Source organism: Astyanax mexicanus, chromosome 1 (genome assembly GCF_023375975.1).
Source record: "Astyanax mexicanus isolate ESR-SI-001 chromosome 1, AstMex3_surface, whole genome shotgun sequence".
NCBI classification, from domain to species: Eukaryota; Metazoa; Chordata; class Actinopteri; order Characiformes; family Acestrorhamphidae; genus Astyanax; species Astyanax mexicanus.
Genome location: NC_064408.1, coordinates 40300160 through 40318322, shown reverse-complemented (window position 1 = coordinate 40318322; position 18163 = coordinate 40300160). Strand labels below are relative to the sequence as shown.

General features: G+C 41.9%; 3 protein-coding genes across 3 annotated transcripts; 2 read left to right on the top strand and 1 right to left on the bottom strand.

Annotated features, from left to right (window-relative positions):
* Positions 1 to 1726: 1726 nt before the first annotated feature.
* On the top strand, positions 1727 to 3513 carry LOC111191847 (trace amine-associated receptor 1-like). The gene is made up of 3 exons (XM_049480542.1): positions 1727 to 1779; positions 2460 to 2803; positions 2876 to 3513. Exons 1-3 carry the CDS (start codon positions 1727 to 1729, stop codon positions 3511 to 3513), a joined length of 1035 nt encoding a protein of 344 aa, XP_049336499.1.
* Positions 3514 to 9581: 6068 nt separating this feature from the next.
* Positions 9582 to 10849, top strand: LOC103038524 (trace amine-associated receptor 1-like). Its single transcript, XM_022667894.2, has one exon. The coding sequence runs from the start codon at positions 9588 to 9590 to the stop codon at positions 10611 to 10613; it is 1026 nt and encodes a 341-aa protein (XP_022523615.2). The 5' UTR covers positions 9582 to 9587; the 3' UTR covers positions 10614 to 10849.
* A 3414-nt stretch (positions 10850 to 14263) lies between these two features.
* Positions 14264 to 15817, bottom strand: LOC125802291 (chromobox protein homolog 5-like). Its single transcript, XM_049480110.1, has 2 exons — positions 15025 to 15817; positions 14264 to 14896 (listed from the first exon to the last, which is right to left on the bottom strand). Exons 1-2 carry the CDS (start codon positions 15145 to 15147, stop codon positions 14264 to 14266), a joined length of 756 nt encoding a protein of 251 aa, XP_049336067.1. The 5' UTR covers positions 15148 to 15817.
* Between the last annotated feature and the right edge of the window lie 2346 nt (positions 15818 to 18163).

Genomic DNA, 18163 nt, shown 5'->3' with positions numbered 1-18163 from the left:
TTGTTAATAGTGAAATGGCAAAGAGTGTGGAAGTGCTTAGCAGCTCAATTCAGAGCTCCCAGCATGCTTAGAAGCTGGTAATCAGAAGGTTTTATGTTTATGTAGCCAGGTGGTGAATTGAGTATACACCTTTAAAATGTGTGTCTGTAACTTTAAGAAACACAATCAGAAGTGTTGTCACCCTGAGAGAGGAAAGGGAGGAGCTAAGAGCATGGTAGAGAAGGGGGCTCAAGCTGCAGTGTATGGTGGTGCTCCATTTTAGGATTCATCCAGAGCCATCCTTATGAAATATAAGAAGCTGTTTATCCAAGTTCTCTTAAAGCAATGCTCAAATCTTGTTGAGTAAAGCTGAGTAAATCGAGGTGAGCTTAAAAACAAATAATAACAGAGCTTTGTTAATGGTATTAATGTGGTATTAATGTTATTTATCTATTTTTCTGTAATTAGTGCCACTACCAAATACTGTACTGTGTTCTAAGCTAGGGTTTTACAGTGTATTCATTTTATTTTTGTTATTTTGAGTACAATTGAGTACAAGCTCTGATAAAAGTCTATAAATCTGTACACTGCAGTTGCAGTAAGTCAAAGATAGGTGGTGCAGTGTTGTTGTGCACTGAGAATAATATTTCTGCTCAGCCAGTGAAAGTGCTGATAGTCTGTATTTTGCTTTTATTTCATATTTGAGGCTCATTGTCTGTAAGAAGCCAGTGACATATTTTTGTTTGTTTATTTCCTATTGTTTTATAATTCATATACATTTTATATTCAATATTTCATAAAAATCCCTAGAGTGGGATCTATCAGAATAAAATACCCGAAAAAGTATTTTGTCATTTGGTGTGCGTCCTTTCCCCGGTGACATTTAGTTGTGTGTGTTTTGAGTTTAGTTGTGGCAGTTGCACTGCTAGAGTGTTATTTACCCTTCCAGTATTGTGGTAGCGGGTAAATGGGAGCCCCACTAGCTGAGCTGCCATGTTAATTTGCAGTTATTTTTGTGCTTTCTTTAAGGTTCCTTAAAGTTGTCCTATGGGTGCAACACTGGTGTCAGAGGTGTGGGATATGACTCCTACCATTAAGGAGAGAACTCGCCAGAGACCACACTGAAGTCATCAATGTTAGTGCTCTTATGGAAGCTGCAAAGCATGTGTTCTTCATCTGGGAAGATGCAGCAATAGTCTGGGATAATGTAGGTGCAGTCTGTCTCGTGGTGTCATGGCAGACAGCCCCATTCTGCATTGCTGCAGGTGCTCTGTGCTGGCCTCCTGTTGCATTTGGTGGAGCCATTCTAGAGTCTACATAGATTTATGTTGATTGTCAAAATAAAAAAAGAATAGCTTAGACTGTCTAAGAGGACCATCACACTGCAATAGACTGACAATCAGGACAATCCCTGCTGGAGTTGGTCCACTGTGTTGTATCAAGTTCAATGTCAGTGCAGCCACCTACCAGGAAATTGAACATCACTTCATAATTCCTTTTGCTGAAAGCTTTATGAAGATGTGGAATTTCAGCAGGACTTGGCACGTGCTTAAGCTGCCAAAAGTATCAATACCTGGTTAAATAATCACAGTGTCCCTGTACTTGACTGGCCAGCAAACTTGAATCTCTGGGATAATGTCAAGAGAGAGATGAGAGACACCAGACCCAACAATGCAGAAGAGATGAGGGTCAGTATCAAAGTAACCTAGGCTTTCATAATAATGCAATGCCCACTGTAATAGAACACATGAAAGAAGCCCCACAAGTTCATGGTTATGGTCGTGATCCCCACTTCCACCTGTAGGTTACTTGTGACCTGAAAGGGATCCTACACACCTGAAGAACTGGGTCCTATAACATACAGACTAAATCAACCAGGAATGTTTAAGAATGATCAAATATACCCCATTAATTTGTTGAAACAATGGTAAGAACCTGTCCCTATTGGTTCAGCCTAGGGAAAGCAGGCAGTCTGCTAGGCAGAAAGTTGAGTACCTAGAGTGCTTACCAATGTGTAGCAATTTTCTTTTATAGACAATGCTTGGTTTGCACCTACTGTACTGACAGTGCTTTAAAACATACAAAATCAGTCTTAAGCAGGTGAGGTAGCCAGCTGCTACAGGAGCTGCCTGCCTCAGTGTGCTGAGTTTCAAATATTAGCATCATGTGAGGATACTAATGCATTCCAGTCCAAAGTATTGCCATGGGAAAATAAAAGTAAACTGTGAAAAGGGTGGTGTTTTATTATATGCAGTGGAGGAGTATAAATCTGGACCACTGTGTGACTTTTTCACAGTGAAAATTAGAGGTAAGAACTGGTATAGGGCTCCTATAATACAGTAAATTCTTGCACGTAAATATTAAAACTAAAAAACAAAACACACTATGTGCTTTCAATTCTGCTGTTGTAATTTCAGCTAACAAAACATTATCACATTTTACTGTAATCTCATCTGCATTTTTGATTTTTACATTTGCAGGTTGCATTACAAACAGTTGGACTTCAGAATGAACTTAAGCCAGGGTGAATTAGTAGACATTACTCCTGTTTGTTATGATTTTTTAAATGGATCTTGTCCGAAGATTGTCTATCCTCTGTTTTTGAAAGTGCCACTTTACTTGTTTCTCAGTTCAGTGGTGATTTTAACTGTTTTTGGAAACCTTTTTGTAATCATAATAATTATTCATTTTAAGCAGCTGCACATGCCAACTAACTACCTTGTATTGTCTTTAGCTGTAACTGATCTGCTGCTGGGGGGGATTCTGATGCCTCCTAGTATGGTACGCTCTGTAGAAACTTGCTGGTATTTGGGTCCTTTGTTCTGTAAAATACACAGCAGTGTTGACATTACTTTGTGCACTGCTTCTATTTTGAATTTGTGTTTTATATCTATTGACAGATATTATGCTGTGTGTCATCCTCTGCTGTATCACAGCAAAATCACCCCCTTTACAACATTAATCATGATTTTTATCTGCTGGAGTGTCTCCGCTTTAGCTGGATTTGGAACAATATTTCTAGAGCTGAATATTCTGGGAGTTGAAGAGTTTTACTATGAGAATGTTGTGTGTGAAGGAGGCTGTGTGTTGTTTGAAAGTGCAGCTGCAAGCACTGCTTCCTCCTTACTCGCCTTTTATTTCCCAGGTGTTGTGATGCTCAGTATATACATGAAAATATTCCGTGTTGCACAAAAGCAAGCAAAATCTATTCAAGAATCAAAATGTAAAAACAATTTAAAATCAATGTTAAACAAAGAGCAAAGAAAAGCCACCAAGACCTTGGCTGTGGTTTTGGGCGTGTTCCTGGCACTTTGGACACCATTTTTTGTCTGTTATATTATGAATCCTTTTATCAGTTACTCAGTTCCTCCAGTATTCATTGAAATGTTTGCTTGGATTGGACTTATGAATTCAACATGTAACCCTATTGTTTATGCTTTCTTCTACACATGGTTTCGAAAAGCATTCAGAGTGGCTTTATCAGGTCAAATTTTTCAGCCAGGGTCCTCAAGAATGAAACTGTTTTCAAACTGAAAAAAGAAACTGCATGATGAAATTGTATGAAAAGATGCTATGCATCTTATATATTTTGACAGTTATACTAGTGACACTACTGTAAAAGCACAGATAGAAGAACATCACCTGATCAAAGACTGCTGTAGATTTTTTCCTAGTTAATATTTAAAAATGTTATTATATGCTTGTGGCTTTATAATTTATTACTGTTTTTATAGATATTGAAAAGCTCAGAACTAAACTTGGTTGAGTGCCTATAATACATGCATTTAAAATAAAAGGACTTTACATATTGGAACAATCAAAGAACAATGTTATTTTCCATGATTTGCTAATAATGTAAATTGTAAAGGGACAAACCTACACATAGACTGAATTAGATTCTAACTTTCAAATAAACATTTGTTTGTTATTTTGATTTTAGAAAATAAAATTGCATATTGATTGTATTTTGTGTAAATTGCAACTCCCACCCTAGTCTTAGTCGCACTTTATCTCAAACAAACTCTGTTTAGGAAAATTAAGCTGGTGCAACATCACTGTCCAACATCACTGTCCAACAATGTGCTTGAAAAAATATTTGACAAAACTTATTTACAAGTGAATTCAACACAGTTTTTATTAAACTAATTTCAGCTAATTTATAAGTGGGTTAAAAATAATGGTTCTAGTAACCATATTTAATACTTTTTTGTTAAAAAAGCAGAAATAACAGAGTCAACCAATAAGAAAACTACAGGCCTAAAATATATAGCTGTGAGCTTTTACTGCACTACATACACGCCTAAATCTAAAGATATAAGTATAGATATATTTTTGTCATTTGTAATGTAATTTTACAGGAAAAATGTGTGTATTGTATTAACTGTCACTATTCTAAAAATACTACATATTTCACTTATCCAGTCCATAAAACAAAACAGTTTATGTTTGATCACATGTAGGACTACATGATCTTCTTCCATTTATCCAGAGTCCAATCTTTATTCTCATTCACACTCTCATCAGCCTTATTTTCTTAAGGTTACACAGCTGTTAGTCCTTAGTTTGCACCAATTTAAGATCCATTATTTAACCATAGATAATAGGAAGGATTACGTTGGTAAAACTTGGTAAAACACTACAATATGCAAGTACATTTGCAAAATTTACTTTGTAAAATTTAAGCCTTATGTTAACCATGTCCAAAAGTTGTGTTATTTTTTTCTGGGCCAAGTGACATTACACAATGGAAATGTACATTGTCATCAGAGAAATCAGTTTTCTGGAACAACATTTCAAAGCTGTAAATACTGCGTTACTGTCCCAACCTTTCTGTAATGTGTTGTAATGTATTTTTTGGCACTTTCCATGCTGTCCCATTTAGGTTCATATTTTGTTTGCAAGTTCTTATTTTGAATATGTGTCACATTAAAATTAAGGCACATACACATTTTACATGTGTAGTTTGTCTGTTGTTTGACTCACAGACCACAGCAAAATAAACCCACTAAGTAGGGCTGGATACATGTCGTCTACTTAGGTGAACTGAAAATACAGCCACAGTATACTAAAAGGTGAGAACTTATAGAAAACTTATAAAACTTATAGTGTGTTCTAGCTTTGCTATAGAGTTAAAATTTACAGGTACCCAGTGGAATTAAAGTTGCCCTAAGCTATTGTTACCACAGATGTTCAGTCTAAATATATACTGGATGGTTTTACAGGACACAAAGAAAAGAAAACCAAATATATAAAAAAAGAAACAAAAGAAAACAGTGACTATTGTCCCACAGCTATCAGCACCCTGCAATGTATACACAGAGACAGAATTATTCAAATGAACCTAGGCTTAAAAGACAGTGTCTGTTTTGGCTAGACCAGCCTGTACCTGTGTCACGGTAGCGTTAGCCCACATGGTTCCTCACCCCTGCTACTCACCCAAATCTGGCTCCACCTATAATGCAAATAACCATAAACTTTAAAAACCACTTTAAGCTAGCCTTGACAAAGCTAAAACTTACAGGGCTCATTCTTACGTTACTCTTCTTAGCTACACATACTAGACTTCACTAAAGAGCAGTCCAACCAGTCTGCTGTGTTGATCATCTAAGTGGTACATATACATGCTCTGGCCCAGCTCTAATTGTTCTGCTTCTACTGTCATTCAAAGCATCAGGAGAATCAATGACTACCTGTCCTAGAACCTTGACCAGACCATGACCTTCTACTGGGCGAATGGTGTACACTCGCCCACTCTCATCTAAGCATTTCACCACCTAGTACCTAATGCTGTCCAAGACATCCTGAATTTAGTACTGTAGCTGTCCCTGTTTGGTGTCACTCCTGAAATTTCTCTGTGACTGCCCATTTTAACCCAAGGAGTTCCAATTTCATGGAGATTTAGTTAGACATGTTCTTCTCTGTTGGATGGAGCCTTTACTAGCATATGCGACTGGCCTCTTCTTCCCATCCCAAGTTCTTGGGAAATAATTCCACCCAGCACACTATGGCATGCATCAATTTCTAGAAAAGAAGGCTTTTGAAAAGTCAGCATGCACAAGCACTAGTGCAGTCACTAGTTTATCATTCATTGTATAAAAGGTCCTTTCACAAGAATCATTTCACATCCCCTCCAATGAGCTGACCTTTGACTTGTGCTTACTACCAGGCATGACTGCCACTAGCATGTTTTGATCAAAGCTCCTTTACAGTCACAGGAGACCTTTTGAATCTTCTCTGGGTCAGTTGGCATCTCACAAGGAGAAATAACATGACCTAAATTATGGACTTCCTATTGAAAGAAATTACACTTCTCCAGCTTCAACTTTAAGTTGTGCTGCTGGAGTCTTACCAACGGCAGTTCCAGATGCTATAAATGAGTATTGAATGAAGGAAAGAAAACAACAATCTGGGTAAAGTAACAACGAATGGAATCTCTCGTCCCCAAAGATGCACTCCATCACCCACTGGAAGGTGCTAGGGGCATTACAAAGCCCAAACGGCATGCGATTGAACTCAAATAGTCCAAACGGGGTACAAAAAGCAGTCTTTTTCAGTCTTTCTCTGCCATGGGAACTTGTTAAATCAAGAGCAAAAAACGAGCGGGCGCAACCAACATCACCCTTGCTCTGACTGAATACCTTACTAAATGTCTGAAGAAGAGATTTTGCCTACTGTTCTTGTTCTGCAGACTATGTGGACCAAGAAAAACCAGAGAAATCCGATGAGCCATGCTCTACACTTAATGATAATTTTATGTCAACACGCCCTCCGCCTGCTCTTTGAAGGTCACCTTCTGACCACTTGTCTGCTACTCCACCCAAAATAAGGATCCAATAATTGTGGAAGGGGGGATCCAACATCCCTCGTATCTACATTAACCACTGGTCCAAAAAGCTGCCCTCAATGAAATAAAAGAAAAGCCCTAGATAAAGGAATGCCTGGAGGGAACTTACCACTTACTGGTTCAAGAAGCAAAGAATAGAGAGATGACCCTAAGTGCTGATTTCCTATTGCCTCCAAAATTTTCATTGACCCTGCAGGAACTTGCAACGATGTACGCTCAGCGACTTTCACCTTTCTTAGACAACCTATTGGTGGCAAGAAGTCTAGTTGATAACACTGTGCTTGTCTCCAGGCCTTCCCCACTGACTGCAGCGAAGGGATCTAAAACAAGAAAGATTCATGCTACTGAAACAATTCAATATGGGGTGCTGAGTGGTTCAGCGGTCTAAAGCGCTGCCACTATGAGTGAGAGGTTCAAACCCTGCTCATGCTGCTTTGCCGGCACTCAGAGGGACCACAATTGGCCCTGCTTTCTTGGGTGGGTAGATGGCACTTTCTTACTCTTACTCCTAGGTTGATGTACGCAGCACAGGGCGTCTGTGAGCTGATGTATCGGGATCGAGACGCTGCACTATCCCCCAACTCGTCAATGCTGCATCAGCAGCAGCTCAAAAAGAAGCGTTGGCTGAATTCACATGTATCGGAGGAAGCATCTGTTAGTCTTCACCCTCCTGGTGTGTTGGGGCATTACTAGTGAAAGGGAAGTCCTAATGAGTGGGTTGGGTACTTGGCTATGTAAATAGAGGAGAAAAAATATATATATATAGCATGGACTTATCATGTTCATGCCCAATAAACCTGGTACCTTTGACTTCTGAGCCCTAGTATAGGTTTCACTAGAATTCCAAACAACTAAAGCACCCTTTCTTGGTAACATCCTACATATAACGTGGATATATAACTTAAATACCCTAAATAAGGAACTTTTAGTCCATTAGCTGCTCTAAGTTGGAGACAGCAACACTCTTGAAGCTGATCTGACAATTAATGTAAATTATCGTATCTATATGAATTTATCTATATAAATTGTTTGTCACATTGACATATCAACCAGGAGGGAGGTATCGCACCTTTTATTTACTTCTTTACTTTCAATACCACAAAAACTATTTTTCCCATGCTACAACACAGTCAAACCATTACACACTTACCTCAATGGCACTTCTGTATATTCCTAGAAAAACATTATATTAAAGTGACGAAACAATGACGAAACAACGAAAGTCATTGTTTTATTATGTTATTGTTCTTGGTATATTTTGGTTTAATGAGTGTGCAATGGGTAGCCTTATCATTGTTTTGTGTTTTGCATGTAGGCTATATGTTTAAAATAAAAAAGTTTGTTCAGAAAGTGTTTTATATTCTTAAACATTGTTCATTATTTTTGAGTAGACGGGGAGATTGGTTCTTAATAAACATTGTTATTAAATAACAGGTCTATTCTTCCACAGGTTGCAGTGTTAATTAACATCATTCTGAATGGATTTCGCTCATTTAAACAGTCCAAAAGTGTTTGAAGTCAGAATAAAAGATCAGTTTTAATGCTCTACTTACTATAAAATGTCTTGTTTAAATCAGGCTCAGAAAAACAGTTTATGAAGTGGGTCAGGTCGGGCTCGGGCAGAACGTCCACGGGCTCAGTTTGCGCTGGATTTTTGGGCTCAGTCTAGTTCTACTGCTGCTTAGTAATGCCTTACTGTTCAGTTAATAATTTATAATTTTTCTTTGGGCCCCAAAATGCCTTGAAATGGCCCTGGTTCTGCTGAATGAGCGCTTTTACACAGAAAGAGTTTTTCCTATGGGCTGCGTTTTATGTGCAGCGTGAGCTCCTATGTCGCAGCATGTCATTTGTACCATATATTGTGAGCATGTGTATTGCAGGTGTTAGTACATGACAAACTATTCAAACGTGCAGTGTGAGCTCTCCACAACGAACCGTGCCCATCTGGCTTAAGGTAGCAAAGAGGGTGCACAATAGGGCCCATGGTCCTCATCCCCAACTTCTAGCTGTAGGATAATTGTGACCTGACAGGGGTCTTAAGCACCCATAAACTGGATCCTATAACATACAGACTGAATCAACCAGGAACCTATAAGAAAAAAAAACATACACAACAATCAATATGTTTAAACAATGGTAGGAACCTGTTGTTATTATTTCAGCCTAATGGGAAGCATGTGGCCTGCTAGGCAGGAAGTTGGGTTCACAGACTGCTTACCAATGTGTGGCAACCTTGATTTTTCATAGACAATATTTGGCTTGCATCTACAAACACACAAAAAACACACAAAATCAGTCTTTAGGTAAGCAGGAGAGGTAGCCAGCTGCTACAGTGGCCAGGAGCTGCTTGAAACTAGACATTAAGCCACCCTGTATCCCCAGTGTGCTGTGTTTTAAATATTTGCATCATGTGAGGATACTAATGCCTTCCAGTCCGAAGTATTGCCATGGGAAAATAAGGAAAATGTGAAAAGGGCGGTGTTTATTTAACATGCAGTGGAGGAGTTTAAATCTGGACCAGTGTGGGACTTTTTTTCACAGGAAATTAGAGGTAAGAACTGACAGAGGGTTCCTATGATACAATAAATGCTAGCATATAAATATTTAAACTAGAAAACATGACGCATTATGTGCTTTCCGTGCTGTTGTAATTTCAGCTCACAAAACATGTTCACATTTTATTGTAATCTCATCTTCATTTGTGATATTTATTTTTTGCAGGTTGCATTACAAAAAAATATAATCCCAACAGTTGGACTTCAGAATGAACTTAAGCCAGGGTGAATTAGTAGACATTACTCCTGTTTGTTATGATTTTTTAAATGGATCTTGTCCGAAGATTGTCTATCCTCTGTTTTTGAAAGTGCCACTTTACTTGTTTCTCAGTTCAGTGGTGATTTTAACTGTTTTTGGAAACCTTTTTGTAATCATAATAATTATTCATTTTAAGCAGCTGCACATGCCAACTAACTACCTTGTATTGTCTTTAGCTATAACTGATCTGCTGCTGGGGGGGATTCTGATGCCTCCTAGTATGGTACGCTCTGTAGAAACTTGCTGGTATTTGGGTCCTTTGTTCTGTAAAATACACAGCAGTGTTGACATTACTTTGTGCACTGCTTCTATTTTGAATTTGTGTTTTATATCTATTGACAGATATTATGCTGTGTGTCATCCTCTGCTGTATCACAGTAAAATCACCCCCTTTACAACATTAATCATGATTTTTATCTGCTGGAGTGTCTCCACTTTAGTTGGATTTGGAACAATATTTCTAGAGCTGAATATTCTGGGTGTTGAAGAGTTTTACTATGAGAATGTTGTGTGTGAAGGAGGCTGTGTGTTGTTTGAAAGTGCAGCTGCAAGCACTGCTTCCTCTTTACTTTCCTTTTATTTACCTGGTCTTGTGATGCTTATCATATATATAAAGATATTCCGTGTTGCACAAAAGCAAGCAAAGTCTATTCAGGACTCAAAATGGAAAAACAATATAAAATCAATGTTAAACAAAGAGCAAAGAAAAGCCACCAAGACCTTGGCTGTGGTTTTGGGCGTGTTCCTGGCACTTTGGACACCATTTTTTGTCTGTTTTTTTATGAATCCTTTTATCAGTTACTCAGTTCCTCCAGTATTGATTGAAATGTTTGCTTGGATTGGACTTATGAATTCAACATGTAACCCTATTGTTTATGCTTTTTTTTACACATGGTTTCGAAAAGCATTCAGAGTGGTTTTATCAGGTCAAATTTTTCAGCCAGGGTCCTCAAGAATGAAACTGTTTTCAAACTGAAAAAAGGAACTCCATGATGAAATTGTATGAAAAAAAAATGTTTATGTTCATTGTATGCATCTTAAAACATTGTTACTTACACCAGTTTACTGTTAAAGCACAGATAGAAGAACATTACCCGAGCAAAGACTGCTGTAGAATTTTTTTCCTGGTTAATATTTAAAACGTTTATTATATGCTTGTAACTTTACAATGTATTATGTTTTTTTTAAATGATGAATAGCTCAGAAATAAATTTGGCTTATAATTTATGGATTTAAAATCAAAGCTAACAATTATACATAGAAAAGTCACTCTTGGCATTTTTTTCTACTAACTGGATGTTTTCTGTTTAGTTCTGTTGGTTGTTCAGGATGGGACAATGAAAGTAAAAAAGTTATTTCTATGATTTGCTAATAATGTAATTTGTACATGGGCACACTTACACACATATTTACATAACTAAATTAGATTCTAACTTCTAAAAAAAACCTTGGTCTGTTATTTTAGTAAATAAATTACATATTGATTGTGTATTGTATAAATTGCAACCCTTACTCTAGTCTTTGTCACATTTAATCACACATCTCTAACAAACTCTAACAAAATAATAATTATTTTTATTTATTTAAATTGAAGCCTTATGTTAACCATGTCCAGAAGTGGTGTGATCTTTTCTGGGCCTGAAGATATCTGGGGTGGTCTATTACACAATGAAAATGTATATTATCATCAGAGGAACCAGTATTCCAGAACAAGGTTACAAAGTTGGAAATACTGTATTACTGTCCCAACTTTTCTGAAATGGGTTGCATTTATATTGCTAAATTAAATGTTCAGTGTGTTTTAAACATAACATATATTGTGTTCATACTGTCTAAAATCAATTTCAAAGTCAAAAGTAAATGTAAAAAACTTTACATTTTTTGGCGCTTTCCGTGCTGTCCTATTTATTTTACATTTTGTCTTGTAATTTCTTATTTTAAAAACCATTAACATTTAAATAAAAGCACAGGCATATATTTTACATGTGTACTTTGTCTGTTTTTTGACTCTGTAACTTCTTTTCCTATGATTAGTAGATAATATTATCACAATTCCTAGCAATTCTGTATTTAAATAAAGGAATATCTATTCTCTTCACCCCTAATGAACGAGTGTGTCTTTATTTTTGTTAGAAAATACAATTACACAAGATAAATGTATGTCTGATGTATTATGCTGGTGTATGATGACATGCATAATAATTTCATCTTTGTGCACATAGTGGAGTTATAAACATAACTTTATTTTGGGGGTTGATCCACGCCTTTACTCCTCCCACTCTTCGACCTATAAAAACCGCCACTTTCTCTCTACCTGTGTGTCGAACAACCTCGCATGTGGTGTTGGCTCCTGCTGCCTCTCCCACTGTGCCCGCTGCTGCCTCTCCCGGCGCCCCCGCTGCTGCCCCTCCCGGCGCCCCCAGCTGCTGCCCCTCCCGGCGCCCCCGCTGCTGCCCCTCCCGGCGCCCGCGCTGCTGCCCCTCCCCTCCTGGCGCCCTCCCTGCTGCCTCTCCCCTCCCAATACCCCTGCGAGGCCTCCACCTGATATTTGCGTCCTCGCCAGACCCAGCAGCCTCTCTCTCACGACCGCTCCCACTGCTGCCTCTCCCCTCCCGCTACCCCTGCTGCTGCCATTCTTCCTGCTCCAGTGGCTTGCTGTCTCCTGGGCTGTCTCCCGTTTGCAGTCTGAACTTTGGTTCCACAGCGTTCTTTCGCCCAGACCGCCAACACCCGCGGCCCATTTTTCCCTGTTTGCCCATCCAACTGACATTCTTTCCACCCGGTCTGCTGTGGCTCCGCCTCCCTGCAGCCTCAAAGGATGGTACTTGAGCATGGCCAGTCCTCCTCTCTCTCTCTCTCTCTCTCCCCCCTTCACCACACCAGCCACCCGTCCATCCTACTCATCCTACTTACAGACTGCATCAGTCTGTCCATCTTCTCAACCCACCACCCATCATCCCCCGTTATCCCTCCTCGTCTGCCTTCTGCCACCTCTGCCACTGTCTTCCCCCGCCATCGCCACCATCTTCCCCCGCCATCTTCCCATGCCTTCTCCACCGTCTTCCCCCGCTGTCGCCAACGTCTTCGCACGTTGTCATCCCTGTCTTCACACACTGTCACCCCCATCTTTTCGCGCTGTTGCCCGTGTCTTCTCACGCTATTTCCACCATCTTCCCCCGTCATCGCCACCGTCTTTTCCCGCAGTCACCATTGTCTTCCCACGCCATCGCCATAGTCTTCCCACGCCATCGCCACAGTCTTCCCATGCCATTGCCAGTCTTCCCAAGCCATCACCACAGTTTTCCCATGCCATCAACGCCAATATCTCCATCATCGTCATCATTATCACCCTCCACCCACCACCATTGTCCTCCTCGCCAAAATCATCATCGCCGCCATCATCACCTTTGCCATTCTCTTTGCCATCATTATTCCCACAGTCCTCGCCATCGTCATCATTGTCATTGTAATTATCGCTGCCACATCATTGCCATCATTGCCACCATTAGCGCTGTCATCATCCTCGCCTTATTGTCGCCATCATCACTGTTATCATCATTGTCATCATAACCGTCATCACCTTCATCACTGCCATCTCCATCATCTTTCCCTACATCACCACTATCATCATCATCGCCTTCATCATCATCATCGCCTTCATCATCATCTTTGCCGCTTTTATCATCACCATCGCTGCCATCTTCTTGCTTGCATCTTCAGCACCTGCACTTCCCCCGCCTTCATCTCCTTCACCATGATCTTTTCCATCTGTCCTTGCGATCATCCTCACCATACTCACCTTTATCATTGCCATCGCCGTTGCTGCCATTGTCTTTGCCTCCTTCCCCATCATCACTACATCAGTCTGTCCGTCCACACTACCCATCCTTAATCATCCATACATCAGTCTGTCTGTCCGTCCTCCCTACCCATAATCCCATCTTCCCCATCATCCCTGCATCAGTCTGTCCATCTTCTCAACCCACCTCCCATCATCCCACCATCATCCCCCATTATCCCTCCTCATCTGCCATCTGCCCACCAGCCTCCCTCGGCTAAGCCTCTGCTTTCTTCCTACTTCCTAAGCCACACCCCTGGCCCCTGCTGCCCTGTCAACAGCTTCCTGTCTGGCTTCCTGTCTCCCACGCCATGCCTCACAGAAGCTCCTGCCCCTGTCATCATCATCCTTGCCTTCCTCATCATCATCCTCGCCTTCTCCTTCCTCGCCACCATCCTTACAATTATCATCTTGCCATTGTCATCTTTATTGTCAGGCAAGCCAGGCAGATCAGAGACAAACGCAGACGTGGTACTGTACAAGTTTTATTTTACAACAACTATATACAATGAGCTAAACCTAACAGTATAAAGACAAGCTAAGCACATACCAAACAGTCCAGGGTCGAATCCAGGCAGCAACAGTATCAGAGGTGAGACAAAAGAGAAGTATAAAGTCCAGGGCAGAGTTCAGAAACCAGTAACAGCAATATAATAGGCAAATCCAAAAAGGGGTAGTCAAAAAACGAGAGCAAGGTCAAAAAACACAGGAGATCAGGAATAAACACAGAGTAACGCTTTGTATGCACGCAAAGGCAATACGCGGCAGAGAACAAAGGGCAGCGGCGTCTATAAATACACCGGAGACAAATTACACTTCGGGGGAACGTCACGGCGTCGCGGCATGTGTGTCGTGACGTCATCGCGTTTGTAGTCCATAAGGTTCTGGGGATTGTAGTCTTTTAGCGCCGGAGCGCTCCCAGGCTCCGTGGAGGAGGCAGAGGACATAAACAGAGACTTGGCAGACGTGACAGTACCCCCACCCAAAGGGGCAGCCACAGGTCGAAGACGAGGACGACCGCGAGGACGCCCACGTGGAACAACCGAGGGACAGGAGCCGACCACCGGCTGACCAGAAGCTGAACCAGATGGACACGGGGAACAGGAACGTGCGGCACCACGCACGGAAGCAGTACTGGACAGGGAGCGTCGTGGACGCCCTCTGGGACGAGGAGCCGGCTTCTCCGGAAACCGGGAGTGGAAATCAGCCAGAAGCATAGGATCCAACACGTCCTTAGCGTCCACCCAGCAACGCTCCTCTGGTCCATAACCCTCCCAGTCGATGAGGTACTGGAGGCTGCCCCCGCGTCGTCTGGAGTCCAAGACTTCCCGGACAGCATATGTGGAAGAATCCCCAATCTCCAACGGCTCCGGTGGGACGACCTCGGGCACATCCTCATTCAAGGGACCTGTGACAACGGGCTTGAGCAGAGATACATGGAATGAGTTGTGAACCTTGTATTGAACAGGTAATTCAATTTTATAGGTGACATCGTTAATCTTACAAAGGACCCGGAAGGGACCTATATACTTAGGTAACAATTTCTTACATGGGGCTTGGAAACGGAAGTCCCGCGTAGACAACCATACACGATCACCAGGGTTGTAGACAGGTGTGTTACCACGATGCTTGTCAGCCTGTTGTTTGTATCTGGCCAACAAGGTAGCCACATGTTGATGGGTTTGTTCCCACACTTGTTCGCTGCGACGCATCCAGTCGTCTACAGCCGGTACCTCAGAAGAGACTGCTGTCCAGGGAGCAAGGGGAGGTTGAAAACCCGGAAAGCATTGAAACGGAGTAAGTCCAGTGGTGGCATTGATAAGGGAGTTTTGGGCAATTTCTGCCCATACTAGATACTGGGACCAATCAGAGGGGTTCTTGTGGCAATATAATCTTAAGAATTTACCTATCTCCTGATTAACACGCTCACACATGCCATTACTGGTTGGGTGAAAGCCAGATGTGAGACTTACGGTGACACCTAGATGTTCAAAAAAAGCCCTCCAGACACGTGATGTAAACTGAGGACCCCGATCAGACAATATATCTTCAGGTATACCGAAATGGCGAAACACAACCTCGTAAATGGCCTGAGCAGTTTGAAAGGCTGTGGGAATGGTAGCAAATGGTACAAATTTAACTCCTCTAGAAAAACGATCCACAATAGTGAGGATAGTGGTGTAACCATTAGAAGGAGGCAAGTCAGTGACGTAATCTACGGCTATATGAGACCAGGGGCGTTCAGGAGTGGCCAAAGGCATAAGCTTACCAGCCAGAAGAGTCTTAGGTGTTTTACATTTAGCACAAGTAGAGCAAGAAGAAACGAAAAAATGGATATCTTGACGCAGTGTCCCACCAGTATCGTGCTGCGATAAGCTGAAGTGTGCGATTCTCACCAGGGTGTCCTGAGGACAGAGAACTGTGGGCCCAGGTTATAAGTCTCTCACGGAATTCAGGAGGTACGTACAACTTACCAGGAGGTATACCCTCCTGAGGCAATAGTTGAGTGTTAGCACGACAAATTTGCTCATCAAATTCCCACTGAATTACGGCGACGGCAACAGAGTCAGGGAGTATACGTTCAGGACTAGATGTGACGGGAGAAGGTTCTGTAGCATACATGCGGGAGAGAGCATCGGCTTTAGTATTACGGCTGCCTGGTCGGAATGTAATGGAAAAATTAAATCGCGAGAAGAACAAGGACCATCGCGCCTGCCGTGAATTGAGTCGTTTAGCTGTGCGCAAATATTCCAAATTTTTATGATCTGTGAGAACGACGAAAGGATGCAAAGCACCCTCTAACCAATGACGCCACTCCTCAAGCGCGAGTTTAACAGCTAGTAATTCCCGGTCTCCTATGCCGTAGTTACGTTCAGCTGAGGACAGTTTGTGAGAGTAGAAAGCTATGGGATGGAGTTTGGCAGGATCACCTCGACGTTGTGAGAGCACAGCTCCCACCCCTGTTTCTGAGGCGTCTACTTCAACGGTAAATGGGGACTCGGGATCAGGGTGAACTAAAATGGGAGCTGAGACGAAAGCGGTTTTCAGAGTATCAAACGAGGCTTGGGCCTGATTGGACCATGTGAGTGTTTTTGGAGAGTTTTTTAGCAAGGCTGTCATAGGTGCGGCAATAGCACTAAAGTTTCTAATAAAGCGCCTATAGAAATTCGCAAAGCCTAGGAACCTCTGAAGTTCCTTAACGGTAGTGGGAGTGGGCCAATTGGACACTGCGTTAACTTTGTCATCATTCATTACGACGCCAGATGAACTGATAACATAACCTAGGAACTCCACGCGTTGGAGGTGAAATTCACACTTCTCCCCCTTGACAAAGAGTTCATACTCAAGGAGGCGTTGCAGGACGAGACGCACATGACGTATGTGAGTGTTAAGGTCTGGGGAGTATACCAAAATGTCGTCTATAAATACGACTACAAACTGGCCTATCATGTCGCGGAACACATCGTTCATAAAACATTGGAAGACTGAAGGTGCGTTAGCTAGACCATAGCTCATGACAAGGTACTCATAGTGCCCCTTGGTGGTGGAAAAGGCCGTTTTCCACTCATCTCCCTCTCTAACACGAACAAGATTGTAAGCGCTTCTAAGATCAAGTTTAGTGAAAAACGAAGCTCCCCTAAATTGTTCGAGTGCTGTGGGAATGAGTGGTAAGGGGTACGCAAATTTGACCGTGATGTCATTAAGACCGCGATAATCAATACACGGACGAAGACCACCATCTTTCTTTTTAACAAAAAAGAAACCTGATCCTACCGGGGACTTGGACGGACGTATGAAACCCTGTGCGAGTGCCTCAGTGATATAATCGTCCATAGCTTTCTCCTCTTCACGAGTAAGGGGGTAGATGCGAGCTTTAGGTAGGGTAGCACCCTCAATTAAATCTATAGCACAGTCATAAGGACGGTGAGGAGGGAGTTTAGTGGCATTTTTCTTGCTAAACACTAGGGCCAGATCAGAGTACTCATGTGGGACATGGAAAGAGGACAGATTATCAGGACTCTCTACAGACGTAGAACCAAGAGCTAAGGGACATGAGGTTACACAGTTTTCTAAACAATAAGGAGACCAACAGACTATTTCTTTGGAAGACCAGGAAATTATTGGGTCGTGTTTTTCTAACCAGGGCAGACCTAGCACAATCGCGTAATCAGTAACTGGCAAAACAAAAAACGACAGTCTTTCCTTATGGAGAAAACTTGTTTGGAGGATGACAGGACTTGTTTGGTGAGTAATGGGTGCACAGCCAATAGGGGAACCATCCAGAGCCCGGGCGCTGAGTTGGTGAGGCAAGGGCTCCATACGTAGTTGGAGTTCCTGGACCAGGCTCTCCTTCATGAAGTTCCCCTCTGCTCCGGAGTCAATCAGGGCTGGAACGGTAACAGAGACAGAACAGCAGTAAACAATCACCTCAATAACCATGGACTTAGAAGTCAAACCAGGAGTGGGAATACTCACCACATTAGCACGTGGAGGGATCCCCACGTGCTTTCCTGGTGTTGATGCAGAATTTTGGGGCCTCAGCCCGCAATTGAGCTTGACGTGACCTGGCTCACCACAATACAGGCAAAGGCGTTGGTGTAAACGGCGCTGGCGTTCGGCGGGGGTGAGACGGGTGTAGTCACAGTCCATAGTTTCTGTGGTCCGCTCAGCACCTGGATTGAAGAGGT

Bases quoted from the DNA above. Each gene is read 5' to 3' on its own strand.
- LOC111191847 (XM_049480542.1), top strand. From the start codon at position 1,727: ATGAAAGAAGCCCCACAAGTTCATGGTTATGGTCGTGATCCCCACTTC. The intron at 1,780-2,459 runs GTAGGTTACTTG...TTACATTTGCAG, and splicing joins CGTGATCCCCACTTCCACCT to GTTGCATTACAAACAGTTGG. The intron at 2,804-2,875 runs GTAAAATACACA...TTATATCTATTG, and splicing joins GTATTTGGGTCCTTTGTTCT to ACAGATATTATGCTGTGTGT.
- LOC103038524 (XM_022667894.2), top strand. From the start codon at position 9,588: ATGAACTTAAGCCAGGGTGAATTAGTAGACATTACTCCTGTTTGTTAT.
- LOC125802291 (XM_049480110.1), bottom strand. From the start codon at position 15,147: ATGTGGCTACCTTGTTGGCCAGATACAAACAACAGGCTGACAAGCATC. The intron at 14,897-15,024 runs GTAAGAAATTGT...TCTCTGCTCAAG, and splicing joins CTTCCGTTTCCAAGCCCCAT to CCCGTTGTCACAGGTCCCTT.